Here is a 23,954-nt window from a genome sequence, read left to right on the forward strand (position 1 = left end):
GACGCGATTCATCGTCATTGCGTTGAATAATATCTGGATAATTCTTGAATACAGTAAAATACATAAACTCGTGAAAAGGCATTTTTGTACAATCATTTAATGTTTACAACTCAGCTATTTTCCAATGAATTTCTTCTGCTGAGCATTTACTAATTTTCATCTAACACCTCCAATGTTCGTTTTTAAACCATGAGTGAAAATCGACTTGGAATTTGTTCGACATGCCAAAAAAATGCTAGTAAATATCGTTGTCCAAGATGCGATTCACGATTTTGTTGTTTGGAATGTAATTTAGAGCATAAACGGTTAACTAAATGCTCGGGAGAAAGAGACCCTGCAACGTTTGTTCCCAAAAGCAAACTTGTTAATCATTTGAATTCGGATTTTAATTTTTTATCAGGTGTCGAAAGACTAATAAATCGAAAAGAAAATGGAAGCCATCAAGTCTCAAATCGTGCAGAGCGAAATCGATTGCAATTAAAGCGATCGCTTGAACGGGCAGGCATTAATATCAAGTTTGCTCCCCCTTCCAACAAAAAGAGAAGATTAAATAGAACACATTATGATAAAAAAAGTCACCTCATCAAGTGGTCAATCGAATGGTGCTTGCACGAATCAAGCACATCGAAGGATTTAACTGACGAAGCTTCTGAAAATACAATTATCACACATTCACATCCAGAAAGCGAACCGCTTGAGAAAATATTTAGAAAATTAGTTGAAGAAAATTCCGAAATGAACTCACAGGTATCCAAAGCCAACATACACGCACCTGATGATATGCAGTTTATGATAAAATCTAGAAAGTCGCGAAGCAAAGGTTTTATTTATAAAAAGATTGAACCTTCCAACTCACTTAGTTCTTGTCTACGGAACTCCTTTGTTTTCGAAGTGCCCACTATCCATGTTTTCACGTCTACTACTCAAGTTCATACTGAATCGAGTTATGAAACTTCAAGCTCGGAGCAATCAGACGATTCTTCCTCTTCTTCCTCTTGTATATCGGATTCTGAAGAGTCTAGTTCAGATGACGAATTGAATGAATTATCAAACGAAAAAAAAGCTAACAGCCCAACCCAAAACGTGGATACATCATCGAAGCTTTCTTCAGTAAAATTTCAAAATGAAGACGACGAGGATAGAAGAAAGAACTCCGATGGCTCTGAAGCTTCCTATTCTTTACCTCCTCTTTTCGGTTCTTACTTCCAAAAGCAGGGACAATACTGAGTTATGGTTGTTTTGTTGTCGATCTAATAGCATTTTTTAAAAAGGAAATATCGGGTATTTTTATTAATGTAAATCAAATATGGATTTGGGATATGGTATCTAGGTCATAGAGCGTCCATACTGGCAAAGGATTATCGACGGACGTTTAGGTTTCTAAATAATATTAATAGTAAATTCTAATTTAATTTAGATTACGTATGAATGCTTGTATATAGCCAATTTTCTGTTCAAACGTAAAAACCAAATGTGTTAAAAAATTACTAAAGTACCAGAAGTTCAGTTATAATTATAAAATGTGTCCTTTATTTAAAACCTATTTGCTGTACATATTAAAAATCTGTTCGATACCTTGTTTAGCATACGTTGTAAATTTCTTGGTGTGCTTCGTACTTTTTACCAACATTAAATTGGACGTCCGAAAGATGGCAAAAAGGCACGCAGAAGAGAATGAAGATACTGTTATGTCTGAAAGCCTGAAAGTAGTAGACACGGACTTTATTAATGTAGGTAAGTATTGATGAAACTAATGGAGTATTGACATATATTAACTTTTTATATTAGATTTTGAATTCTTTGACCCTCAACCCATTGACTTTCATGCCTTTAAGAACTTGTTAAAGCAATTATTAGGTTATGACCATACAAATGTTAATCTTAGTGCTTTGGCTGATTTGATACTTAGTCAGCCTTTGCTTGGTTCAACTGTAAAAGTTGATGGTAACAATTCTGATCCTTATGCAATGCTTTCTGTTATCAATTTGAATACAAGAAGGGTATGAAATAATAGTTTTTATTTTTTTTGAATTTGCAAGCCCATACAAGGTGGTGATGCATCTGCAATGTTTTACACTCGAGTGCAAATTTTTGGAATCTTTAGCTAACGGTACTTATTAGGATGAGCCAGTGATTAAGCAATTAACCTCATACATCATTTCTCGACTAGCCAAATCGAATTCGAGACTCGAGAACGAGTTACAGAAACTACTGGAACCAAATTCTGGCTCCCAAGTTGGTCTCATAGTGAATGAACGTCTGATAAACATGCCTGTCCAAGTAATCCCCCCTATGTATAACATGCTTTTAGAGGAAATGCAATGGGCCATCAATGAAAACGAACCCTACAACTTTACTCACTATTTGCTGCTTTCACGGACTTATACTGAAATTGAATCAAAGTTAATGGATGATGAGCGTCCTTCCAAAAAAGGTAAAAAGAGTAAAAAGACATCTGGTGAGGAAGTTATGTTTTTCCATCCCGAGGATGAACAGTTTCGCGAAGTTGCTATTGATATTGCCGATTATCCCTTTGCAAACCAGGATTTTAATCCGGATGCCAATCGAGTATTTCAAGATGCAGGAATCAAGCCCCAGGGAGAGCTGTTGCTTATGACAAATGAGGATTTCAAAAATTTGGTTCCCAAGCTGATGGAAATTTACAGCGCTTGAGGCTAATATCTAAAAAATACATTTCGGAGACAATACAGGTTAGGAATTAGGTTGTGGTTAAGTGAAAATAGCAAATTTAATAGTCTTTATTTGTTACAAGTTAAAACAATCAAACTAGAAGCAATTTGTGTGTACAGTGACTTTAGACACAGGCGTTTTAGATTTAATGGTGTCGAACATTTGCTTTTTTTTTTAATATAGTTTAAAGGTTTCATTCAGTTGGCTTCATCAACCATATTCTACAGCAGAAAAAGAGGTTGTCTTTTTAAGCTATTTCCAAATAATTAGCGTAATAGATAATTAAAAAAAATTGGTACCACTCCATGATGTGTCTGAGTAAATTTTGAGTTGACCGGTAGAGGCACAGTTTTAAAACGTAGTTGCTTATATACTAAAACAATTATTTTCTAGAAAGGGCATTGCAACAACCTCTAATTTTCATGTAAATTTTGACATATTACCTAGTTCGAAGAACTCCATTATTTTCAACTTACAAAGTGCATATCTGTCTTCTTCTTAAAGTCGCTTCTAACGACACTTCTTTGGAATTATAGTATTTCTATGGATGCACAGGATGAAGATAATCCATTTACGAATCTTGAAACTACTGTAGACGTCACAGAAGAAATTCAAGATTGGAGATTTTTATCAAATGTCGAAAAGTAAGTATTTCGACCATTCAGCCTCTTACTCGTTGTATAATTTTTCTAGAAATGTACTAATTTCATTAAAATAACAGAGACCAAGGGACATACACTATCCCAAAACGTGGACAAAAAGACTTTGAACCAGATGGCACCAATAAGCAACATTCTGCTCTCGACTTGAGCAGGAAGGCGATGTTTGATGCCCTTTCAGTGGAGAGATTAATATCGGCGTAAGTTTGAGAATGACCGCAATTTCAGTTACGTTAAAAATGTCATAAGCTAACGTGGATGGCATTTAGCAAACATGCAATAATAGCTACTTGGAATGCCCAAAATGGGATGTCTTGTGTTGAAAAGGCACATGGACCTTTGTTTAAAACCATGGGTACTGCTGACTCTCAAAATCGCATGTGGTTACTTCCAGAGGAGACTTTGTATCTTGTTGAACGTGGATCGATGGAATGCTGGTCAGAAGAAGGATTGCCAATGAGTTTGCAAGCAGTTTACTCAGCCTCTATTCCTTTATGTGGTAGCTTAGAAAATTATCTTGTTTATGCTCATTTACGGAGATGTGGTTTTTCGGTTATACGTTCAAACCTAGTTCCAGTAAAAGAAGATGAATATCGATGCGATTCGAAAATTATGAATTTCAAGGATTTATTGTTTTTAGGATTGGGAAAGGCTTCACAAATATTACAAACATTTAACTTTCGGAAACTAGCTTTTCCATTTTCAAAGCGGAGGAGGCAGTCTATCCTCTTACATGATACATTTTATACATACGAAGAAGTGTATCATGATTTGCAAATTGTCCGCGGTTATGTTCCAATCGCTTGTAATCTTATAACATCTTCAGATTCATTATTTCAAATCACATTTCACGCATACAAACCTTCAGCTTCATTCAAAAAATCGGCCTTATCAGAGCCTGATTTTAGGATATGTGTGGTTAGCTCTCAGGATACATTATTACCTACTATTTTTGAGATTGATGCGCTTTTTTCAAGTACTCCTCTTCGACAAAACATGCCACAGCATATGTTTCAAAGACTAAAGGAAGGGTACAGAAACATTATTATTGCAATTGTAGATTATGGAGTTATAAGCTACATTCGGCTATCGGATGTTTGTTTTGAAGAAAAAGTTTATACAGACTTCTCTAAAAAGGGATCTAAAAGGAAAAGGGTGAGTAAAAAATTTCAACAATTGGTCTAAAATAATATGTTCTCGCGGAAAAAAGGAGAGAAAAAAAAGTTCGGTGACATATCTTGAATTTACTATTAGCTAATCTTTGATGTCTTGGTCGTGGTTCACTAGTCTTTGAATCTAACCATTTCTGGGATTGGAATATTATCGTTGAAGCGTAAAACAGTTTCTTAGTGAAGTATAAAAGCTCAATAAGTGACATAACTTAAGTGGGGATTTTTTCTTAGTCTATAATACGTTATTTATTGTTTTTTAATAAGTTGATGTCGATTCCTAATTCATTACTAGACATTACTACAAGTAAAGTTGAAGGCTTAGCTTTTAAACAAATCCACATATAGTCTTTACAGATTGATATTTTTGCCTACAAGTTCTATAAAGCAATTCTTTTCCGCCATCAGTAGGTTTTTTTTAAGACGATCATATTCTGCACCATTGGCATTTGAAGCAGTCAAAACCATAATGAAATAAAAATCAAATTTCTTTTTTTGATTCATTAAATTGGAAGAACTTAAACGCTGCAAATCCTAGTTTCTCCATTATAACGCAACTGGCCAATTCAAACTTTGTCATATCCTCTTGCAGCCGATTTAGGCGGATCCCTAAGATACCCACTCCCAACTCCCACCTCTGTTGCAAGCAGCGTAATTTAGTAAACACCGATTAAAAACTTTTTCGAAAAGTCCTAAATAGGTAATATGAAGTCGTTTACAAGAAATTTAAGAAGATTTCAGACCCCGAGACGAAATTTGCATGGAATCTCTTATACACCAAAAAAAGTGGAAGGAGTTTCGTTTGCCGGGCGCGAGACACCTACTGCGACAGGTTCTTTATCCGTTGTGATTAACGCCGGAAGCCGTTATCAACCAGATGCTGGTGTTTCGCACCTTTTGGAGAAGTTTGCATTTAAAACTACGGAAGAGCGTTCTGCTTTACGGATTACTCGAGAATCTGAACTTTTAGGAGGACAGTTATCAACTCAAATCACTCGTGAGCACATCATATTAACAGCTCGTTTTTTGAATGAATATCTCGAATATTATGCCAGATTGTTGGCTGAAGTCGTTGATGCCACCAAATTCCTTCCTTTCCAGTTAACAGAAGAAGTTTTACCGACCGCTCGCATTGAGTCTGAACTGTTTAGGGAAGACATCCTTAGGGTCGCCATGGCCAAGCTTCACGAAAAGGCTTTCCACCGTGGCATTGGAAACGAAGTTTACCTTCCTGCTTCTGCCAGCCCTTCTATCTCTGAAATAAAAGATTTTGCTTCAAAGGCTTATGTTAAGTCTAACTTTTCCGTTATTTCCTCTGGTCCCGACGTTCAGAAGGCTTCTGACCTGTGTGCTAAGTATTTTGCCGTAATTCCCGATGGCAGTCCTTTGAAGTCAGCACCCACAAAGATTTCTTCTGGGGAATCACGTGTTTATTCCAAAGGAACCAATTATTTCTGTTTAGGATTTCCAGCTCCCGCTGCTTCTCCTGAGCTTTTTGTGTTGTCTTCTATACTTGGAGGAGATGCTGCCGTGAAATGGTCTCATGGAAACACTCTCCTTGCTAAGGCTGCTGGAACTGCTTCTGAATACAAAGCCACAGCTGTTGCTGATCTCACTCCTTATTCGGATGCCAGTTTGCTATCGGTCGTTATTTCTGGCAGTTGTCCAAAAGCTATTAAAGCTACTGCCTCTGAATCTTTCAAGGCCCTTAAATCATTATCTTCTAATATCCCCAATGATGTTGTTAAAAGTGGCATTGCAATGGCTAAGACTAAGTACTTGTCTGCTTTTGAACCTGTTACTTTGAACGCCATATCTGCTTCATCTTTAGTTTCTGCTTCAAAAGGATCTGATGCCTTTATTAGTGGTTTCGACAAGGTTACCCCCGCATCCATCTCTAAGGTGGTTTCATCTTTATTAGCCAAACCTGCTAGTACAGTTGCTGTGGGTAACCTTGACGTGCTCCCTTACTACGATGAGCTTTAGGATACTTCTCTACAAATCTTTTTTTTTATCGAAAATCTTTCTTTGAAAACTTTTTATACACCATAAGCTTAGGATGATGTTTTGAATTATTTTTTTTCGTAACATACTTCATTACTCAAATTCACAGTCCTGACGGATCGTCTTATGCTCTCCTTTAGGCAACAATGATTAATGTTATTTTCCAATGAATTAATACCAATAAATAATTTGGTAGTATTATTATGTATGATGACGATGTACTAATTTGTAAAGAAATTAAAAAATATATATTTATATATGCAATGCAACATTAAAATAATAGTTTCTCTCTTGAGATTTCATAAACAATAATGATAACTATCGCCATCAAGAGCGGTTAACTTATATTAACTTCAGATTTCTCATAAAACGGATTTTCGAAGACAGTATGTTATCGTCTTTATGCAAACATCATTTTTTAAAAATTAAATATGCAAGCCCATGGCATCTTATCTTAAAAATTTTACCTCACAAATCACCTAATTTGAATGCTTTGCTTTCGGTATGCTTTTTAATTCAACAATCACAAAGATTCAAGATTATTCAACATCAGGTAAACAAGAGTTATAAGTAGCTGGGTTGAACTCTTGAACGTTTCACTCCCAATAATTATATACATTTCCAATATAATAATACACGTGAATAAATAGTAAAAAAATATAAGCGATTAATTTTCGTCGAGTACTTTTCTGCCAGAATCGCTAATTAGGAAATCCAGAAAAAGGATACTCTCTGTCATACTCTGCCGATAGGCCGACCGCGCTAGCAAGTTTCTTCTTCATCCCAATAGTTTCGTTTACATGAAAAGTTACCCCATAGCCCTGTAAATATCGAGAACATTGACTCCTAGACAACCGATCTACATCTTGAACTGAAGTAATTGGAGGCAAATCAGGGTCCGGATTATTACCATTAATAAAGGGAACAGGCGAAATCACGTATGCACCCTTCCTAAGATCTCTATTTTCCGCACGAACTGAACGCATATCGAGAGTATTGACCTTATTTGTGAAATTAATCATATTTTCTTGCATGGTGTTCATGGTCCCTTGCATAGTGTTCATGGTCCCTTGCATAGTATTTATGGTTCTTTGTAAATCTGCCATACCGCTCATTAAAAAGTTGAGAGTCCTATTCTGCTCCTCGCGGTCTCTTTGGTACCAAAGTGGCGGTTGAACTTGGCTTTCTCTCTCAATTTCCAACGCGGTCCACTCATCCACTCGACGTTGAAACCTTTTTACGCGCTCATTTGTACGAATCTCCTCTTCATTCAGGTGAGTTTTGTTCTCAAGGGCCCTTCCCTCACTCTCTAATATTCTATTTCTCGCTTCTATTCTTCTTTTCTCGAATTCAACTCGAAAGTCGTTTAAAAATCTATTTCCCTCCTTTGAAGAGGATTCAGTTGGTGGAGGAATATTAAATTCATTAGAAAATTCCTCGTTCAATTCACTTTCAGTATTAGGCATAATTTATTGTTTACAAATTAATATTGTTTAGTAGTAACGCGAATAGCAAGCTGGGTGCAGCCAAGTGTAGTGGTACATGAATATGTAAACACCAAAGCTGTAAACAAAAAAGCTTCCGGTAGTTGTTCATCATTTTTTTAAATTGAAAAGGTGAGTTGATGATTAAATTATGGTTTTTGTTAACGGCATGTTTTCAAGTTAACTAATTACGTTTGCTTGAAGAGTTAATTCAACATTCCATAAAAAATCTCCATTTCTGTTAACATTAAGAGTTTCGGGTCTAAGCTAAACTTAAATTTATCTATGTTTGATATTTTAATTTAATTTGTAACACATTTTTCATCCTTTAACCGTGAAAGCTCATTTGTTTGTTACTATGTTTTGCTTTTGAGTTATCAAACCAGTCAGTTGATCATTAAAGAAACATATTAGATATTATTAAAATTTTCTTGCTGTAAACGTCAATTCAATAATCAGCTTGACTTTACCTTCACTGAGATTAAGGTTTAATTTTCCATTATCCTTTAGAATCATTGCAAAATTTTTGGCCTTCTTCAGTTCTTAAATATTTCTCGGATCGATCGCTGTCTTTAATTTTCTTGCCAGTTCACCCACGAAAAGGAATTCGATTAAATATTCATACTAGCTGAGCATTATTTCTTTTATACCTTCTCTGTATCCTAGTCGTCTAATAAAGAAAATTTTTCTTAGCGCGAATCTCCATTGACTGATCATCTTTACATATACCTTTTCGTATTTAAACCTCAATTCAGGTTAAAAGTCGATTTTCTATAATACGAAACTCTCCGAATTTATTACCATTGTCATTCCCCAAACTGTACATATTGACGTCCCCTCCAACACAACATACGGTTAGCTTTGAAGCATCCTCACTGAACCCTCCGTAAGTTATGGCTGAATTCATTTCCGTAAAATTTTGTATGAATGGATTGTTCAATCTCAAATCCCAAACCTTTACAATGCCATCACTGCCTCCGGTAACGAACAAATTCCCCTTAGGCTGCCATTGTGCCATATTTATACCTGCATCGACTTCCTCTTCATTAGCCCCGTCAAAATGTATCATTTTGGTTTTTCCATGCTTAAGCAAGCTAAGAGGTTTATCTGGTTTACGCGAATCCCAAACAAACGTCTGGTTATCTGTACCACTAGAAGTTACCAAGATTCCAGAGTTACTTATGGTGGCATGGTTAATGTCTTTTTGCGTTGTCGTAAAGTTGAGACAAACCTTATACATTCTTGTGTCTAAATAATATACTCTTCCATTGCTCAAAGTATTGCTACTTGCGACAAATCCAACTTGAGAAGGATGCATATATAAGGAGGTAAATGCTTCGTCAGCGGTGTTGAATTTTTGAACGAAGCTGGCAGTGGAAGCATCAAACAGAGCCAAACATCCTCTGTTATTAGAAGTATGAAAACTATCATATCCAATAATGACTTTGTCAGATGACCTTCCCAAAAAATTGGAAAATTCAATCAAAGATGCAGAGTACCCTTTTTCTAGAGCTTCTGGATAAATTAAATTAGCTGATGTGAGAATTTCTCCTGTTGAGTTGTCAGTGCTCAATAAATACCCATAACCATTTTTGCAAGCTACTGCAAGTAAATCGTCATCAGATAGAGCAAGCTTGTGAATATAGTCTGTGGGTGCATTAAAAATCCCACATAAATTTCCTTCCATATCCCAGACTTTCACAGCATTGTCGAATGCACCTGTATAAAGAAACAGATTACCCTTGGAAAAACACAAATCTGATATCGTAGAGTATTCCTTTTCTCCTACTTGATTAAGTTTATAATGGCTTTCCAATGACTGAATAGTTTCTGAGTGAAAATCACCAATCCATAAGTTGCCTAGTCTATTGTAAGCACCATCTTGTGCTGTGCTGCCTAAGGCAAATTTTTCGCACAATGGATTATATGCAACGCACACTGTATCCCCACTAGTTTCATTGAAATGTTTCCAAGGTTTTAAAAAGAAAACTGATTCCCCGTCCATAAGTTGATGAACTTGTTCTCTTTGGAAGTAAGATGAGCCTGCATTGTAAAAGGATTTTAAGTAATCTGGAAGTAATTTTTTATTCTTCTTGTATGTTCGTAAAATGATGGCCCCATGTTTGTCCACAGGAGACAAGCTGGGGTTATCAATTTCAAATTTCTGGCAATCTTCATATGCTCGTCCAGGAAGTTTTGGAGAAATGTGGGTCGAATAAGCATCATTGAACTGAACACTGTTTACCGGTCCAAATTTTAGTTTAGCTTCTTGTAAAATAAAGCATTCCTCTGGTGTAAAATCAACATGAATGAGTGATGGTTTATCATCGCCTGTAATGCTATTTGAAAGTAAATGAGTGTGTTTTCTCACTCTTTCACTCAAATAAGGACGTGAATTAGGTAAGAATGTCCCAGACGTTAGTAAAAGTTGCAATTCTAATCGTTTATTTACATTTGATGGAACTTTTGCAATTGAATGCTTCGATATTGATAATGACGGTTTCGGGCAAGGTAGCTCTGCGCGATAAAAAGGATCATAAATCTCAAATTCTTCCTCAAAAAATTCTTCGTTATTTGTGTCAAAGTCAACCTTGGGCAATTTAGAAGAGACGGAATGCAAATATTGCGTATCCGTTCTTCTTTTCACCCGTGGTGAACTATTAGTCATGCCATAAATAGGAAATTGTTTGAGAAATTATTGGGCTTTTTACTTTTAATCCTTCAGTGTGCAAGTTCACTAGTTTAACAGAAGTTATGGGTTGCTGAGTGAGTTTAAGGCACTGATTGATATAAAGAATTTACTAAGTCCAAAAAGTATAAAGACATTCCAAAATCGAAAATATTATATTAAAATTGAAGATATAATGATTATCTATTGAGTTACTATTATTACAAATTTATCAGTCAAAGGTAAGTTAATGACTTTACATTGAAGCGATAAAATCTTAACTATGTTTAATTTGTTTTAAAAAACTTTAACCGTTCTATTGACAACTCAATAATAAATTATATCCATTAATAGGAATCCCCAAAAAAATAAATAAACTTCCAAAACGCATATACTGACTTAGGGAATTACGGTCCAAAAAACTAGGATAACAAAAAAAATGCAAAGGGAGATATGGCAGGTATATAAAAAGGAAACGGCCAAAATTTGGGCTAATTTTAAAAAAACAAAATTCTAATTTGAGAACAAGAATTGCATATCCTCGACAGAAAGCTGGTTCAAAGCCTTTTCGTCTTGATCTATGGTTGCATGTATCATCTGAGCTTTCTTTTCTTGTAGTTCAATAATTTTGCTTTCAATGGAATTTTCAATACACAGGGTAATTACTTTTATCGGCCTTTTTTGTCCAATACGATGAATTCGATCCATTGCCTGCCACTGTACAGCTCCATTCCACCAAGGATCCATCATAAACACTTGAGATGCCTCTGTAAGGTTCAAAGCAACACCACCTGCTTTCAACGAAACTAGAAAAATGGTAATATTAATATCGTTACTGAAAGCCTCAATAGTAGCTGCTCTCGCTTTGGGGGTCATACCACCATCTAGCTTTACACAATTAAACCCGGCTTTTCGAAGTCGCCAATGAATGAGATCTAACATAGAAGTAAATTGAGAGAAAACAATCGACTTCAGTGTTCGGTCCTTCTTACGAAGTAAGTAAAGCTCCTCAACTAATGCTTCAATTTTTGTAGATGAACGCCAACTATTCATATCAATTCTATTCAAAATCGATGCATTCTTAAACTTCTCTTCAGAAAAATCTTCTAAAGCAGGGGCACTAAGATCTATGCTTAAGGGAATGAAACAACTTGGACAGTTGACATTTTCTCCATCACCAGCTGCATTGATATATTCCGTAACGCAGAGTCGACAAAATGTGTGATGGCAACGTGATTCTATAGCATCTTGAGCGACTTCGTCACAAATCTTACAGACGATATTTTCCTGATTTTCAATATCAACTGTTTTTCGTTTGCTAGCTAACACCAGGTCAGGATGATCTGCCATTTGGCGCATTCGTGTAATTAGCTGGAAAATGTTTGCATAATTATTCAAAACGACACCTTCAGCAAGATATGTATTAAATTTTCTTTTTGAATCCATATATAAAGATTGGTATACATCTTCCTCTTCTTCGTTGAATAAATCTTTCCTCACTTCAACGACTCGAGGAGGTAATCCAAGGTCATCAGCCCTCTCTAATTTTGTTCGACGTAACATAATGTGTTTTAATAAAGAATGCACCTTTTTAAAAGCTAGCTTTCCTGGACCTTCGTATCCAAACTTTTGTATTGGTTTTAGCATTTCAGCGTTAAAATAGCAAGTATGACTCATTGGTTTATGGCCGCATTCGTCGCAATTACTTCTATCGGAAAATCTCCAGTGCAGAGATTTACATTCACATTGCAAGCAATAGTAGTAAGCAAAAGGATCTGCCCGTAGGAACCGAAGAAGTGAAAATAATTCTCCAATACGGTTTTGCAAAGGTGTTCCTGAAAGACATATCTTTCTTGTCGTTCTTAAGCCACAAACAGCTCTGGCAGTGTTACAAGTCCTTGATTTGATACCATGGGCCTCATCAAGTATAATTCGGTAAAACTCCATTTGATGAAGTAATGACTTTTCTTTTACAACACCGTTTTTCCTTCTGAATCCGCTGCGTTCCTTCCTGTAAACTGATTCAATTACATTGTAACTCGTTAGTACAACATCATAGCTCGAAAGCTCTTCTCCTGAAATATCACGAGCCTGGCCATAATAAAGATATGTACTCAGTGCTTTATTGGTATGTGTATCAATCTCTTCTTTCCATTGCATAATTGCTACAACCGGAGCAACAACCAAGGTTGGCTTACCTCGAGGTTCTGAAAGCAACAACGCAATTGTTTGAATAGTCTTACCCATACCCATTTCATCGGCCAAGATTCCTCCACCAAAAGAGGAATCTTCTTGTCGTTTTAACCAATATACACCTTCTCGTTGAAAAGGGAGAAGGTTTAGGACCAACTCTTTGGGTTGCTCGATCTGTTTCACTTCACGAGGTGCTTCTTCTTCCAATTTCTCCCAAACATGTTCTAGTTCAGGATGTTGTCGAATCAGACGATAATGGGTTCTTTCATGTGATGGAATTGATTTTGCTTGTGTTCTAGAGGAAGAGGACGCGGAAGAAGAAGCCCTAGCGGATACCCTCCTTCGTTTGGACTGGTAACTTAAAGGGATTGACTCTTCATCACTTTCCGTAGAAGAACTTGGAGCAGCTTCTGGAATTTCTACTTTACTATCAAAAGTTTCATCCTCTTTGATATCAATTATGCTAGCAACTTCATCACTTTCATCATCATCAATAAATTCGGATTCATTAGATTCTTCTGGAGATGACAATGGCACAAACTTTTTTTTCAAATTCGAGGACCTTAATGAACGTTTTCTGGCACTAGAAAAACCTGTATTGGGATTTGCTTCTACATTGTCTGTGCTGCTACCGGTGTGTGTACTGGTATCAGAAATGGATAATGGGGGTGTCGAATGTTGAGATGAGGTGTTGTTTGACTGGATAATCAATTTTTTGTTTGTTGACAGAGGTTCTTCAAACTCTTTTCCGTTCCAGCGCGTTGTCTCCATATCTAACTTGTCGTCACGCTCGACTTGTTGATTTGAAGCATTCCCCTTTGAATCACCATTATCATCTAGAACAAAATGCATATTTTCTTTTCCCTTATTACTATTCGAGTTTATTTTATTACATGACGTCCCCATTTGTGAATGTAAATTGTTTTCAACCACTTCCTCATCTTCACTTTCTACAATAATGCCCGCAATGGGAGAAGATGACCATTCATCTTGATTGCCTGGTACATCATGAATGTTATTTATCTCTGAATAAGTAGTAGAAAATGGAGCCTGCCCATTACTTTGCTCATCATTATTGTCTGCTTGAAGAGACGCCTGAGTAGTATGGTTATTGCGAGTATTTTTCCAATTTATGGAATCAATTGTATCGTTTGAATTAATATCTACAGCTTCATTTTGTAATTGGTCCACTTTTAGAGTAGATATATGCATAGTAGTGGTTGGTATGAGACAAGTTGCCACGCGATCTGAAGCGATTTAATTAAACTCAACCACACTTCCACCTTATCCTCAGCATACTAAGGATTTCTTTAAAATGTCAAGTGGAAGTCGGGTGAGAGGGCCAAATTCTGCTTTAACAGAATTTTTAAGAGTATGTGATGACTCTTTCTTAGCTCGGAGTTACTAATGCATTATTCAGTCTCAAGGTATCAATGCTTCAGCATTAGGACGTGCTCGTCCTCCTCGTCAAAGCGAGGAGTCAGCAGGGCAATCGACTGGGACAGAATCAGAAGTTATTCAAACACCGACTTCTGTTGAAGAAAACAACGAAGATGAAAACTCGATGTCGACAACGACAATTGAGATACCAGTAGTGAAACGACGAAATCTACGAAATCAAAAAAAGAAGAAGAAAACGGATGAAGAAGCTGAAGACAACGAGGACACTTTTTCAATGAATTCAAGAGCTGGGTTTTCTTATAAAGCAAGGGAGCATACGGGCAAACTAGATTTTTGCGCACACTGTAATTGTCGCTTTACAATAACCCCATACAGCAAATACAGCAATTCAGAGAAAGGGTGGCTATGTTATCCTTGTAGTCGTGGTGCTGAAGATCGATCGGTACCTGAATTAAGGACGAGAAAAAGAAAAGCATTGACCCGTAAAAAGGTGGCTGCCGCTACCATGGACGAAGAAATCAGTGTTCCTAAGCTTCAGGATTTGTGTATACGAGTTATTGCTGAATACATAAATGATATCGAAGCTTTTGGGGATATTGGCCAAGTGAATATGGACAAAATTAGCCAAATAATTTCAAAAAACCGCTCTCTTAACGATACTACTGTGAAATTATTCTTAAGTGGGGGTCAAACTGAATTAAAACTATATGATTGCTCAAAGATTACAGCAGATTCACTTTTCCAAATTGCTCAATACTGCCCAAATCTTCAAACTTTGCATCTTACTTATTGTGGTCAAATGCAGGATCAAGTTTTACACTTTTATGCGGATCATTTGACTGAATTAACAGATGTATCTTTTCAAGGTGCCTTTTTGGTTTCTTCCTCAGAATGGATAAATTTTTTTAAAAAACGGGGTTCAAAGCTTATAAGTTTAGAGCTTACGGATACTGCCCGAATTCATGTTTCGGTTATCAACGCTATAGTTGACTGTTGCCCAAATTTGATTAGCCTTAATCTCTCTAGAATTTTCTATCTTGATGATGAATGCGTCCGTCTATTAGCTGGTTGTAGAAATCTTGTCAGTTTGAAGATTGAATCACCAGGCGGCATCATTAATGATGGAAGTATATTAGATGTACTAAACCAAATTGGAAGCGGTTTGCATACTCTTAGTTTATCTGGTTGTACAAAATTAACTGATGAAGTTTTGAAACAAGGTATAGGTCCTTGTTGTGGTCGTCTTAAGCATCTAAATTTAAGTGGTTTGGAACTGTTAACAGATGATGAGGCCTCTATAGTTTTTGGTGAATGGAAGATTCAGTCAGGCTTAGAAACATTGTCCTTAAGAAGGTGTCTGTCACTTGGAGATAAAACTGTTCGTGCAGTATTGGTTAATTCAGGGCATACGCTTCGCACTCTGGATTTAAATGGAATGTCGTTTGTGACTGATGAAGCATTACAGTATATTGTCAATTTTCCATTACCTATGCTAAAAGCACTTGATGTCAGCTGGATTCGTGGAATGAATGACAAATTGGTATGCGATTTTGAAAGCAAAAAGCCAACGCTTGAGAAGCTTTTGGTATGGGGAGATAATCATGTCCTGATGCCCTCAAATCGGTTACTTCTGATAGGGCGTGAAGTTCAATAAGGATGGAAATACTTTCTTTTTCAATTTTATCAAAGGTTTTGGTTGTTGAATTGGACCTGTAATTATTCTTTTGAAAAATTTAATGACTAGTACATTATTTAAATTATCACCTTATTTGATGGACACTAAGTTCCTTGAACAGCCTCAATCTCTTTTTGTGTCTTTCTGATATTATTCTTTAACGAATATTTGTATTTGAAACCTTTTTATTTTTAATTTTATTTATTTATTTATTTTCAAATTAGATGATATGGTCTGCGAACAAATAGCTAACCATTTCTTTGGGTAATGAATTATTTTTTTATTACCATTCCCTCTCTTTACGAATGGATCTCCGAATCATTTTTACACATAATCAAACAATTTAACTACCTTTTTTTAAAAAAAAAATCCCGCTGCTCTTTGTTGTAATACAAATATCAAGCAATGTAATTTTCAATCACCTTGATTTTATATAGCATAAGATTATGAATAGTACACTAATGGTATTGCTTGCCAGACTAAAGAGGTTTACTGCTGCTCGGAAACGCAAAGCTCATCAAACAAACATAAATATTTATCCTTTTTAAACTGCAAACATTCTTTTCAAACTGTAATATTCCAATCGCCCGACAAGTTGGGCATATGAAAAATCAAACAATTGAAAACACTGGTTATGCAAGTCGATTTGGCTATCTCACAATCCGCCAGAAAAGTATGCAAAAAATATATACAAGGGCAAAAAAAAGCAAAAAGCAAGACAAGCGGTATGAGATTAATAATAATATTGAGTTGTAAACCGAAAATATTGATTCTAATGCTTAATAATTCGAGTTTACGACTACGGTCATGAGCCTCACTATAAAGAAGAATTACTTAGTGAGCCGTTGATTTATTATAAAAGAATGATTAAACGTACCTTTTGTTCAAGACTACCATTCTCCATTAAAGATATGCGATTATCTTCCTCTTGATTAATATACATCTTGAAAGAGGCTATCTTCAAACCTGTGAAATATCAATTTATATAGAGCAAATGGTCAGAGAATGAATGGGCTTTCTTCCAGAAAACGAGTTCACTTAAGCCAGGCAGGCCCTAGTCCTTATATACTATCTATTTTGCAGAGCTAAAGGGACGATTGTTAAAGCGGAGATAATGTCAGCAATACTGGACTACTCTATGATACACCATGTTGCGTATTTCTATATGTCACAAGCTCTACATTGTATTATAGATACCCGTTGATAAAAACTATTAGTAAGATTGTAAATGGAGCTTCTACTGAACCTCGTTTCACAGTTCAGTTATGAGCTATATCGGTGACCGATACTAACAGACTTCTTATAACAATAAATATAATATTGTTAGTTAACATACCGCATACCGCTACATTGTAGATCGCAAGTAAAAACTCACCGCAGTTCTATATATCGTTAAAACAGATATCAAACTGCGTAGCTAACAGATAACATACATTTATTTACTCACATATATTCTGGTTAATTATCAGTTTACATATTAAAGAAATGGGGACAGCAGAACTACAACTTTGCAGTCTCAACTTACAAACGATATAAAACATCCTTCATCATTGTATAGTACAACATACATACAAATGAATATTCGACAATGTGTTATAACCAACTCATAGTTAAAAACAACTTTAGTTATGTTGAACTTCCTTGGCTGTGTTGAATAAAGAATTCGCAGTTGCGACTTTTATGTAAACAAGTCATTAAACTCAGTTTCAGAAGCAATTGAAGGGCTTGTTATATATATTATGTGACATAAAGGTTTTTTGAATCCGGTAGAATGAATAGATTGAATAAATACAGTGAACATTTGAACAAGTGATTTAGATCTATTTATGTTTAAAGTGCTTCGCTGATCAATAAGATGAGCGACAAGCGAAAAAATGAGATATGCTGAATTACTTCAGATTTTGTTTTCTTTGGTTATCAAAATTCCAAGCTTACTCGCTCGAATTTCTCAACTATTAATCTATGTGTCTCATCATCGTTCATTCCATTAAAACCAATTGAAAATACGGCTACAACAGTAAAACAATACGATTGTTAAAATTAAAAGAACCCTAGTCAATGCTTAATGCGATCATTGTTTTACGGAATTTTTTAAACAAATCAAAGCTTTATACCAAATACACTACAAGTTTATAACTGATCATACACAATACTCTCTTGTAAGCACACAAAGCGGGATAAAAAGTTAAGTAGATTTAAATATTTAAACATGAACTCTTTGAAACTAAAACATAGCAAAGCTCTGCGCCCGAATAATAAAAATATCAGTCATAAAAAATATGCGAAAAAATTTTTAGACATGGGTGTAAGCAGAACACGAGCAAAACCATATGTTTCTCGCCAGGATCACAACCCACAAAGATACATATTGTTCCACTTTGCTATGTTTTCAAAGGGTATAGGGAATTTCGTTGGCAATTGACTTCTTGTTTACACCAAGTAACCAACAAAAGAGGTCTTTAACAACTCTTCTTCATTAACCCAATCATGATGTTTAACTATATAGTTGTTAACAAAACTGCAAATAAAGAAAGGTTTGTAAATAAGACTTACGGTACGGTTTTGTCGCATCCACGCCAGAGTGCTTCAAAATCTTCTTCGGACCAACTGGATGGTATGGGAGATACGCAGTAACATTATACACCTTTCCTCTTATTGCCATCCAACAATCATCGGGGCTACAGTGCTTAGCAAGTTCTTCAGCAGTAACGGAAATGGGACTTTCCACACCCTAAAGCATCGGTGTTAGTAACACAATAGAACAACAATAAAATTTCGACCAAATCAATCTCATTTCAATACAATTAGCATTGAAATTTCTTAGAGTAGGCAAAACATTATCCATGCGCAGAAATTTAACTTTTTCATACCGATAAATTTTTTCCACTGGCTACTAAAGCATCCCAATCTTGTTGAGTATGTCCAGGAGGAATCTTATACTTATTTTTTCTCTTCTTTCTCTTACGTTCTTCTTTCAACCCTTTTGTATCCTTAGAATTCGCTTCCTGAGTAGTTCCATCCTCTTCAGAAGTTCCGAGTAAATTTTTGAAAATCGACAACATTGAGTGTTTTAAAGAGGGAAAAGATAAATTCGTAGTTGCTTGATATTTTCACACTTATAAGTTGATAATGGATACTTTAATAGTATATACCAATATATATATAACGTTTAGTAAATCTAGATGTTATCTGATCGTGAAAATGATAACAAGTTACAAGCCACAAACGTTTACTTTGTTCTTTAAACATCGCTAGTTGTAGTATAATTTCGGACAAACTGGTGAAATCACTTACTGTGGCACTCTGTTTGTCGCTATTAACAATTTTTCTATTTCATGCTTTTTATATCTCATAAAAATGTATTTGGCAGGTTCTAGTAATGCGCATTCAATTTGTAGTATTCTTAAATAATCATTAAACGACAAGGGCCTTCCGTGCTATAGTGTTATGCTTTGCCGTAATTTAAAAATGTTCAATTTAACTACATTACCAGTTGCGAAGTAAACATCTATATTAGGTGCTCAACTAAAACTCATGATTAAATACCTGCACTGTTTGAAGCGTCTTTATAGGAAGTTTATCTACTATTTGACCTATAAGCACTCTCTTCATACAAACAGAGAATATCTCCACTTGGTTCTGAAGTAAATTTAGATTTCACATTTAAATTATCCACGCAAGTTGGTTTCATTATACTCAAGTGTGTTAAACGTGAATCAGGGTTATATGTATGGCTATGTTCTTAGCTTCAGCATCAATAAAATCCCTGGATATTGCTGCTGATAATATCAATTTAGAATTGTCTAACAAAAGTACAATTATTGATTTAAACTCTCACCTTTGAACAATCAAGTAGACTTGGTAAAAAGGTACTGACAAGTGCTACCTATCATAATGGAAAAGATATACTAATTAGTGTAAAACAATTAAAGGTTATCAAGCGTTGTTCATATAATTGATCGTGGCCTGTCTGTTGAATCAGTTTATAACTGAACTGAGGAACGAAGTTCAGCTTGGACTTCTTTATAATCTATTATAATATCAATATCAAGGGATGTTTTTGTAAATAGAGGGATAGTTATTATATATACGTTCTTATCATTCCTTAGATGGTGCGACACTGACAATTCCTAATTGACCACATGTTATTAAAATTAATTCTTAATTTTAAAAAAGACTACAAGGAGGGTTCAATATAACTTGACATTCTCCATTTAGTTGCAAACTGTTTTTCAAACATTATACTATATAGGTTTTGTAAATGCGCGAGTGATAATATAATGTATTTGTGTTCTTAACAACCAACCTCTTTAAGACGATAAAGCGGTGGATGGCCAGAGTCTTAAAATATCGCAATCATACGCGTCATTATAAGCAGTTAACAACTGGGTGTTGGACTTTTTTAAATTTTTCGCCATCATTTCCTTTTTAAGCTTTAAAGGAAATGTAAGCCATAGTTAAGCGAGAAATCAGAGTTCAAGATTCTTATTGATGTGCTTCCAAATTTGGCTTATTTATTGTGGTAAATCGGATATGTTTATCTGAATTCAAATAAAAGAATAAAGCTTAAAAATAATGTCATTAAGAAACTAACTATGAACAAATAATATCGTGAAGCTAGTTGTTTCTAAGTATAAACGATTGTGTAAATCTCTTATCGCATAAAAATAATAGTCATTTGAAAATGAACCATCAGTTTTTGTCTTTATAAAGCTTTTGAATGATAACTATATAAGATGCAAGTAAAAAATTAAACGAAAACATTACACTTAATTGTTAGAATGTTTTCCCGATCACTCAATCAAGTCTGTCTTCAAGGAGAAATTAAAAATAATTATGGACCGACTTATGAGTAAAACTCTGTTTATTCGCTAGAGGAAAATGGGCTGAAAGTGTAGCTTTCGTCGTAAGCCGCCGTCAACCCTACGGCCTTGGCAAGTTGTCTTTTCCAAAGAGATTGATCGTTTTCGTCATAGGAAACTCCGTATCCCTTTAGATATCGAGTACAGTTCTCTTCTGACAAAGAATCAATGTCTTCGATACGAGTAATTCGAGGCAAATTAGGGTCAGGAATATCGCCATTAAAAAAGGGAACCTCAGTAATAGGTTGAGCAAAACTTCTCATAATCATGTTGTTATTTCGAGAGAGCCTCATGTCCATACGATCAACCTTTCTCGTCAAGTTTGACAAATCGTTTCGCATGTCTCGTTGAACATCAAGGATTTCTCGAACTATATTAAGAAGATTTTCTAGGCGTTCATCCGTCGACTTTCTCCACTCATCCGTCGACTTTCTCCACTCATCCATCGATTTTCTCCACTCATCCATCGACTTTCTCCACTCATCCATCGATTTTCTCCACTCATCCATCGAGTTCCTCCACTCTTTATCCTCTTCTCTGGCTTTCTTCCATTCTGCTTTATCCTCTTCTCTGGCTTTCTTCCACTCTGCTTTATCCTCTTCTCTGGCTTTCTTCCACTCTGCTTTATCCTCTTCTCTGGCTTTCTTCCACTCTGCTTTATCCTCTTCTCTGGCTTTCTTCCACTCTGCTTTATCCTCTTCTCTGGCTTTCTTCCACTCTCCCATTTCCCTTCGAAACCAAGCTGGAGGCTCATCCAGACTATCTAATGTCCTTTCAGATCGGCCCCATTCATTTACAATACCGCGAAATAGTTTACAACGGTCATTGTAACACTCGTCGTTATCAAAAGCCCTTTTCTTGGAATTGAATAACGTTCTTTCAGATTCAACAACAAAATTCAAATTTTTCTCTTTGTCTTCCAATGCTTTCCTTTCTAGCTCAAGCAACTTTTTTTTTGCCGCAATTTCAAAGTCGTTCAAAAATCTCCTTCCCTCCTTTAACGACCGTTCGCAGGGAGGTTGAACGCCCAAGTCATTCGCAAATAGTTCATTTAACCTATTGTCTTCTTCAGACATAGTTAATAATATTTTCTGCTTTATAACGTCAAAACGTGGTAGTACGACAAGGTACAGTTTAGCAATGGTAATTGTCAATTAAGTTGATGTACACAGAGCGTCAGCATTGAGCAATGTAAACAAGCCAACCCCATATACGAGAAATAATTCGCGTTAGCAAACACTACACTACCTTATGTGACTCACTGACTATTCACATTTGCTGAGCATATCTCATCCATCTGATCATGAATGGATTAAATCTAAAAAAAAATTAATTGCTCAAGCTTTGAATGTAAAAACTTTGTTCTCGTCTTAAAACTTCAATCAAAAACGGTAGCAAAAACATTAACTTAAATGCTTTGGCCGGGAATCGAACCCGGGTCGAATCGATGGCAACGATTCATTATACCACTAAACCACCAAAGCCGATTTATTCCTTCATAATTTTTGTACCATATAACTCTTCAAAAAAAATTTACTCCAGTGTACTTAAATTTTGTTATTCCAATATGAGATTTATTTTGAGAAATACGGGCTAACAGTGGAAATTTTCATTTATCTAAAAAAATTTTTACAATCTCGGTTTTTTATTTTGCCCTTCTCTATACCAGCGATAGATAATTCCAGTTAGTTTCAGGTTTCCCTTAAGTATGTTAAGATGGCTTGTCTGTTCATACTGATACATTTTTACAAATAAAATCACCATAATCTTGCCGCTGTCATTAGGAATTTCACTTACAAAAGACGAATATGTTATAATAAGAAGTTGCCAGATATCAAATTACCCCAATCACCATTACTCTGCAAACTAAGATAGTGTCCAATATTAGTCAGCACAGTATATTTTACCATCCTTTTCCTATTACCTTTTATAACTAATATTCATTTTTGCTTATCGATCACTGAATATTTCTCTTCTCGACAGTTATAAATATTAATTCACATGTTTACTAAATAGAGGATTATAATGGAAATGCATCTTATCACTATTTTTTTTATCGAAACTGTTTGGTTTTTTGGTTGTAAGCTACGCAGTTTGGTATCTGATTTAAGGATACGTAGAACTGCGGTGAGTTTTCCTTGTGATCTATTATATTACAATACACGGGTTGTATAAGTAGCAACTGAGTATAGGTATTGTATTAACTGGGTTATAATGTTACCTATCACTAATATAGCTCATAACTGAACTGAGGAACGAGGTTCAGCAGTAGCTCTATTTATAGTATTCAGATAATATAGATCTTAATAGATTATCATTAAGATTAATCTCCATATCGTATCATACATGGTACGATATATAATTAGAACATGTGACATATAGTGATACACAACGTAGTGTATCATAGCGTAGTGTAGTATTGCTGACATTGGTAAACACTGTAAGTTCGTACCCTTTTGTTTGGTATATAGTATAACGTATTAGTGTGTACTTTGAAAGTCTAGCTTTACAGCTTGGCATTGTTCATACAAACGTCTTCAGCATATCTTTCCACACTTGCTCTGTACACGTATTCTTTCCCTCTTATCATTCCTGTTTTTCTTTTTTAATAAACCAACATGCCTGTAAGTAGTTTTATCTTTAGAAATCTGTGCATCATGGATCCTAACTATGTCTTTTAGACGGTTCAAACTCCCTCTCAGCGTCGTGCAAACACACAGTTTCAGAAGAACATTACTCGTCGTGTAAAAACAAATTCAAAAGAACGTTATGTTGCCAAACATCCTCCTACCAAGATTCCTCGTAACATTGCCAGTAAGTAAGAATTGATCCTATTGTTAGCAACTTTGGCTTGTGTTTCATACTGACAATGCATCTTAGTGTTTTTTATTCTTCTCATGTCAGGAGGAATTATTTTGGGAATACTTAGATTTCTTTTGACGTTTTTTTCTTAAGAACATGTGATTGGAGCAATTTTAAAACCTATTTGCACCGATATTGTGTATTATACTCCGAGAAAAAGTATACTAGTTTTGAATAATAAAGCTTGTGATATTGACGAAACTTTTTGACATCTAATTTATTCTGTTCCAACACCAATGTTTATAACCAAGTTTTATCTTGTTTGTCTACATGGTATTTTACATTC

General features: G+C 35.4%; 12 protein-coding genes, 12 long non-coding RNA genes and 1 other non-coding gene across 25 annotated transcripts, besides 3 other annotated features; 13 read left to right on the top strand and 12 right to left on the bottom strand.

Annotated features, from left to right (window-relative positions):
- Positions 1–8: 8 nt before the first annotated feature.
- SPOM_SPNCRNA.1104 lies at positions 9–2,821 on the bottom strand. The gene has a single exon (NR_149953.1). It is a non-coding gene; the product is annotated as a non-coding RNA (long non-coding RNA).
- bcd1 (snoRNA biogenesis protein) lies at positions 163–1,402 on the top strand. The gene has a single exon (NM_001022690.3). It carries the CDS (start codon positions 190–192, stop codon positions 1,225–1,227), a length of 1,038 nt encoding a protein of 345 aa, NP_587695.1. The 5' UTR covers positions 163–189; the 3' UTR covers positions 1,228–1,402.
- Positions 1,626–2,929, top strand: SPOM_SPCC613.08 (cyclin-dependent kinase regulator). The gene is made up of 3 exons (NM_001022691.3): positions 1,626–1,734; positions 1,789–2,000; positions 2,122–2,929. Exons 1-3 carry the CDS (start codon positions 1,650–1,652, stop codon positions 2,671–2,673), a joined length of 849 nt encoding a protein of 282 aa, NP_587696.2. The 5' UTR covers positions 1,626–1,649; the 3' UTR covers positions 2,674–2,929.
- A 231-nt stretch (positions 2,930–3,160) lies between these two features.
- Positions 3,161–5,194, top strand: sen54 (tRNA-splicing endonuclease subunit Sen54). Its single transcript, NM_001022692.3, has 3 exons — positions 3,161–3,335; positions 3,413–3,550; positions 3,620–5,194. The coding sequence occupies exons 1-3, from the start codon at positions 3,235–3,237 to the stop codon at positions 4,533–4,535; spliced, it is 1,155 nt and encodes a 384-aa protein (NP_587697.1). The 5' UTR covers positions 3,161–3,234; the 3' UTR covers positions 4,536–5,194.
- SPOM_SPNCRNA.6702 lies at positions 4,422–4,735 on the bottom strand. The gene has a single exon (NR_196044.1). It is a non-coding gene; the product is annotated as a non-coding RNA (long non-coding RNA).
- Positions 4,871–5,382, bottom strand: SPOM_SPNCRNA.6703. Its single transcript, NR_196045.1, has one exon. It is a non-coding gene; the product is annotated as a non-coding RNA (long non-coding RNA).
- Positions 5,131–6,714, top strand: qcr2 (ubiquinol-cytochrome-c reductase complex core protein Qcr2). The gene has a single exon (NM_001022693.3). It carries the CDS (start codon positions 5,225–5,227, stop codon positions 6,503–6,505), a length of 1,281 nt encoding a protein of 426 aa, NP_587698.1. The 5' UTR covers positions 5,131–5,224; the 3' UTR covers positions 6,506–6,714.
- Positions 6,715–7,078: 364 nt separating this feature from the next.
- On the bottom strand, positions 7,079–8,051 carry meu23. Its single transcript, NM_001022694.3, has one exon. It carries the CDS (start codon positions 7,987–7,989, stop codon positions 7,225–7,227), a length of 765 nt encoding a protein of 254 aa, NP_587699.1. The 5' UTR covers positions 7,990–8,051; the 3' UTR covers positions 7,079–7,224.
- On the top strand, positions 7,190–7,933 carry SPOM_SPNCRNA.6704. The gene has a single exon (NR_196046.1). It is a non-coding gene; the product is annotated as a non-coding RNA (long non-coding RNA).
- Positions 8,052–8,219: 168 nt separating the features above from the next.
- Positions 8,220–10,768, bottom strand: raf1 (CLRC ubiquitin ligase complex WD repeat subunit Raf1/Dos1). The gene has a single exon (NM_001022695.3). It carries the CDS (start codon positions 10,673–10,675, stop codon positions 8,759–8,761), a length of 1,917 nt encoding a protein of 638 aa, NP_587700.1. The 5' UTR covers positions 10,676–10,768; the 3' UTR covers positions 8,220–8,758.
- On the top strand, positions 10,305–14,057 carry SPOM_SPNCRNA.1105. The gene has a single exon (NR_149954.1). It is a non-coding gene; the product is annotated as a non-coding RNA, possible alternative UTR (long non-coding RNA).
- On the bottom strand, positions 10,928–15,214 carry rhp16 (ATP-dependent helicase). Its single transcript, NM_001022696.3, has one exon. The coding sequence runs from the start codon at positions 14,078–14,080 to the stop codon at positions 11,189–11,191; it is 2,892 nt and encodes a 963-aa protein (NP_587701.1). The 5' UTR covers positions 14,081–15,214; the 3' UTR covers positions 10,928–11,188.
- Positions 14,184–16,352, top strand: rhp7 (DNA repair protein; the record flags this gene model as incomplete). The annotated part of the gene is made up of 2 exons (NM_001022697.3): positions 14,184–14,240; positions 14,289–16,352. 2 exons carry the CDS (start codon positions 14,184–14,186, stop codon positions 15,921–15,923), a joined length of 1,692 nt encoding a protein of 563 aa, NP_587702.1. The 3' UTR covers positions 15,924–16,352.
- Positions 16,353–16,362: 10 nt separating this feature from the next.
- Positions 16,363–16,841, bottom strand: SPOM_SPCC330.19C (uncharacterized protein; the record flags this gene model as incomplete). Its single annotated transcript, NM_001355858.2, has 2 exons — positions 16,363–16,761; positions 16,822–16,841. 2 exons carry the CDS (start codon positions 16,839–16,841, stop codon positions 16,509–16,511), a joined length of 273 nt encoding a protein of 90 aa, NP_001343000.1. The 3' UTR covers positions 16,363–16,508.
- Positions 16,467–17,284, top strand: SPOM_SPNCRNA.1106. The gene has a single exon (NR_149955.1). It is a non-coding gene; the product is annotated as a non-coding RNA (long non-coding RNA).
- Positions 17,059–17,367: an LONG TERMINAL REPEAT.
- SPOM_SPNCRNA.1107 lies at positions 17,336–17,841 on the top strand. The gene has a single exon (NR_149956.1). It is a non-coding gene; the product is annotated as a non-coding RNA (long non-coding RNA).
- A 259-nt stretch (positions 17,842–18,100) lies between these two features.
- Positions 18,101–19,072, bottom strand: SPOM_SPCC330.03C (cytochrome b5 reductase). The gene is made up of 3 exons (NM_001022698.3): positions 18,815–19,072; positions 18,498–18,675; positions 18,101–18,442 (listed from the first exon to the last, which is right to left on the bottom strand). Exons 1-3 carry the CDS (start codon positions 19,004–19,006, stop codon positions 18,375–18,377), a joined length of 438 nt encoding a protein of 145 aa, NP_587703.1. The 5' UTR covers positions 19,007–19,072; the 3' UTR covers positions 18,101–18,374.
- A 110-nt stretch (positions 19,073–19,182) lies between these two features.
- SPOM_SPNCRNA.6705 lies at positions 19,183–19,910 on the top strand. Its single transcript, NR_196047.1, has one exon. It is a non-coding gene; the product is annotated as a non-coding RNA (long non-coding RNA).
- Positions 19,901–20,064: an LONG TERMINAL REPEAT.
- Positions 20,065–20,373: 309 nt separating this feature from the next.
- SPOM_SPNCRNA.1108 lies at positions 20,374–21,226 on the top strand. Its single transcript, NR_149957.1, has one exon. It is a non-coding gene; the product is annotated as a non-coding RNA (long non-coding RNA).
- On the bottom strand, positions 20,554–21,935 carry mug135. The gene has a single exon (NM_001022699.3). The coding sequence runs from the start codon at positions 21,880–21,882 to the stop codon at positions 20,809–20,811; it is 1,074 nt and encodes a 357-aa protein (NP_587704.1). The 5' UTR covers positions 21,883–21,935; the 3' UTR covers positions 20,554–20,808.
- SPOM_SPNCRNA.1109 lies at positions 21,388–21,945 on the top strand. Its single transcript, NR_149958.1, has one exon. It is a non-coding gene; the product is annotated as a non-coding RNA (long non-coding RNA).
- A 274-nt stretch (positions 21,946–22,219) lies between these two features.
- Positions 22,220–22,290, bottom strand: SPOM_SPCTRNAGLY.10. The gene has a single exon. It is a non-coding gene; the product is annotated as a tRNA-Gly (tRNA).
- Positions 22,291–22,396: 106 nt separating this feature from the next.
- On the bottom strand, positions 22,397–22,791 carry SPOM_SPNCRNA.6706. Its single transcript, NR_196048.1, has one exon. It is a non-coding gene; the product is annotated as a non-coding RNA (long non-coding RNA).
- A 94-nt stretch (positions 22,792–22,885) lies between these two features.
- Positions 22,886–23,234: an LONG TERMINAL REPEAT.
- Positions 22,896–23,827, bottom strand: SPOM_SPNCRNA.6707. Its single transcript, NR_196049.1, has one exon. It is a non-coding gene; the product is annotated as a non-coding RNA (long non-coding RNA).
- Positions 23,425–23,760, top strand: tam14 (the record flags this gene model as incomplete). The annotated part of the gene is made up of 3 exons (NM_001355859.1): positions 23,425–23,430; positions 23,488–23,620; positions 23,687–23,760. The coding sequence occupies 3 exons, from the start codon at positions 23,425–23,427 to the stop codon at positions 23,758–23,760; spliced, it is 213 nt and encodes a 70-aa protein (NP_001343177.1).
- Positions 23,828–23,954: the final 127 nt, after the last annotated feature.

This window comes from Schizosaccharomyces pombe (assembly GCF_000002945.2).
Source record: "Schizosaccharomyces pombe strain 972h- genome assembly, chromosome: III".
Lineage (NCBI taxonomy): Eukaryota > Fungi > Ascomycota > Schizosaccharomycetes > Schizosaccharomycetales > Schizosaccharomycetaceae > Schizosaccharomyces > Schizosaccharomyces pombe.

What these genes read in the sequence shown, in the direction of transcription:
- bcd1 (NM_001022690.3), top strand. Translation starts at nt 190, where the DNA reads ATGAGTGAAAATCGACTTGGAATTTGTTCGACATGCCAAAAAAATGCT.
- SPOM_SPCC613.08 (NM_001022691.3), top strand. Translation starts at nt 1,650, where the DNA reads ATGGCAAAAAGGCACGCAGAAGAGAATGAAGATACTGTTATGTCTGAA. An exon ending in CACGGACTTTATTAATGTAG is followed by an intron (nt 1,735 to 1,788) that starts GTAAGTATTGAT and finishes TTTTTATATTAG; the next exon opens with ATTTTGAATTCTTTGACCCT. An exon ending in TCAATTTGAATACAAGAAGG is followed by an intron (nt 2,001 to 2,121) that starts GTATGAAATAAT and finishes GGTACTTATTAG; the next exon opens with GATGAGCCAGTGATTAAGCA.
- sen54 (NM_001022692.3), top strand. Translation starts at nt 3,235, where the DNA reads ATGGATGCACAGGATGAAGATAATCCATTTACGAATCTTGAAACTACT. An exon ending in TTTTTATCAAATGTCGAAAA is followed by an intron (nt 3,336 to 3,412) that starts GTAAGTATTTCG and finishes TTAAAATAACAG; the next exon opens with AGACCAAGGGACATACACTA. An exon ending in GTGGAGAGATTAATATCGGC is followed by an intron (nt 3,551 to 3,619) that starts GTAAGTTTGAGA and finishes GATGGCATTTAG; the next exon opens with CAAACATGCAATAATAGCTA.
- qcr2 (NM_001022693.3), top strand. Translation starts at nt 5,225, where the DNA reads ATGAAGTCGTTTACAAGAAATTTAAGAAGATTTCAGACCCCGAGACGA.
- meu23 (NM_001022694.3), bottom strand. Translation starts at nt 7,989, where the DNA reads ATGCCTAATACTGAAAGTGAATTGAACGAGGAATTTTCTAATGAATTT.
- raf1 (NM_001022695.3), bottom strand. Translation starts at nt 10,675, where the DNA reads ATGACTAATAGTTCACCACGGGTGAAAAGAAGAACGGATACGCAATAT.
- rhp16 (NM_001022696.3), bottom strand. Translation starts at nt 14,080, where the DNA reads ATGCATATATCTACTCTAAAAGTGGACCAATTACAAAATGAAGCTGTA.
- SPOM_SPCC330.03C (NM_001022698.3), bottom strand. Translation starts at nt 19,006, where the DNA reads ATGTTGTCGATTTTCAAAAATTTACTCGGAACTTCTGAAGAGGATGGA. An exon ending in CCAGTGGAAAAAATTTATCG is followed by an intron (nt 18,676 to 18,814) that starts GTATGAAAAAGT and finishes CCGATGCTTTAG; the next exon opens with GGTGTGGAAAGTCCCATTTC. An exon ending in GGATGCGACAAAACCGTACC is followed by an intron (nt 18,443 to 18,497) that starts GTAAGTCTTATT and finishes ACAACTATATAG; the next exon opens with TTAAACATCATGATTGGGTT.
- mug135 (NM_001022699.3), bottom strand. Translation starts at nt 21,882, where the DNA reads ATGTCTGAAGAAGACAATAGGTTAAATGAACTATTTGCGAATGACTTG.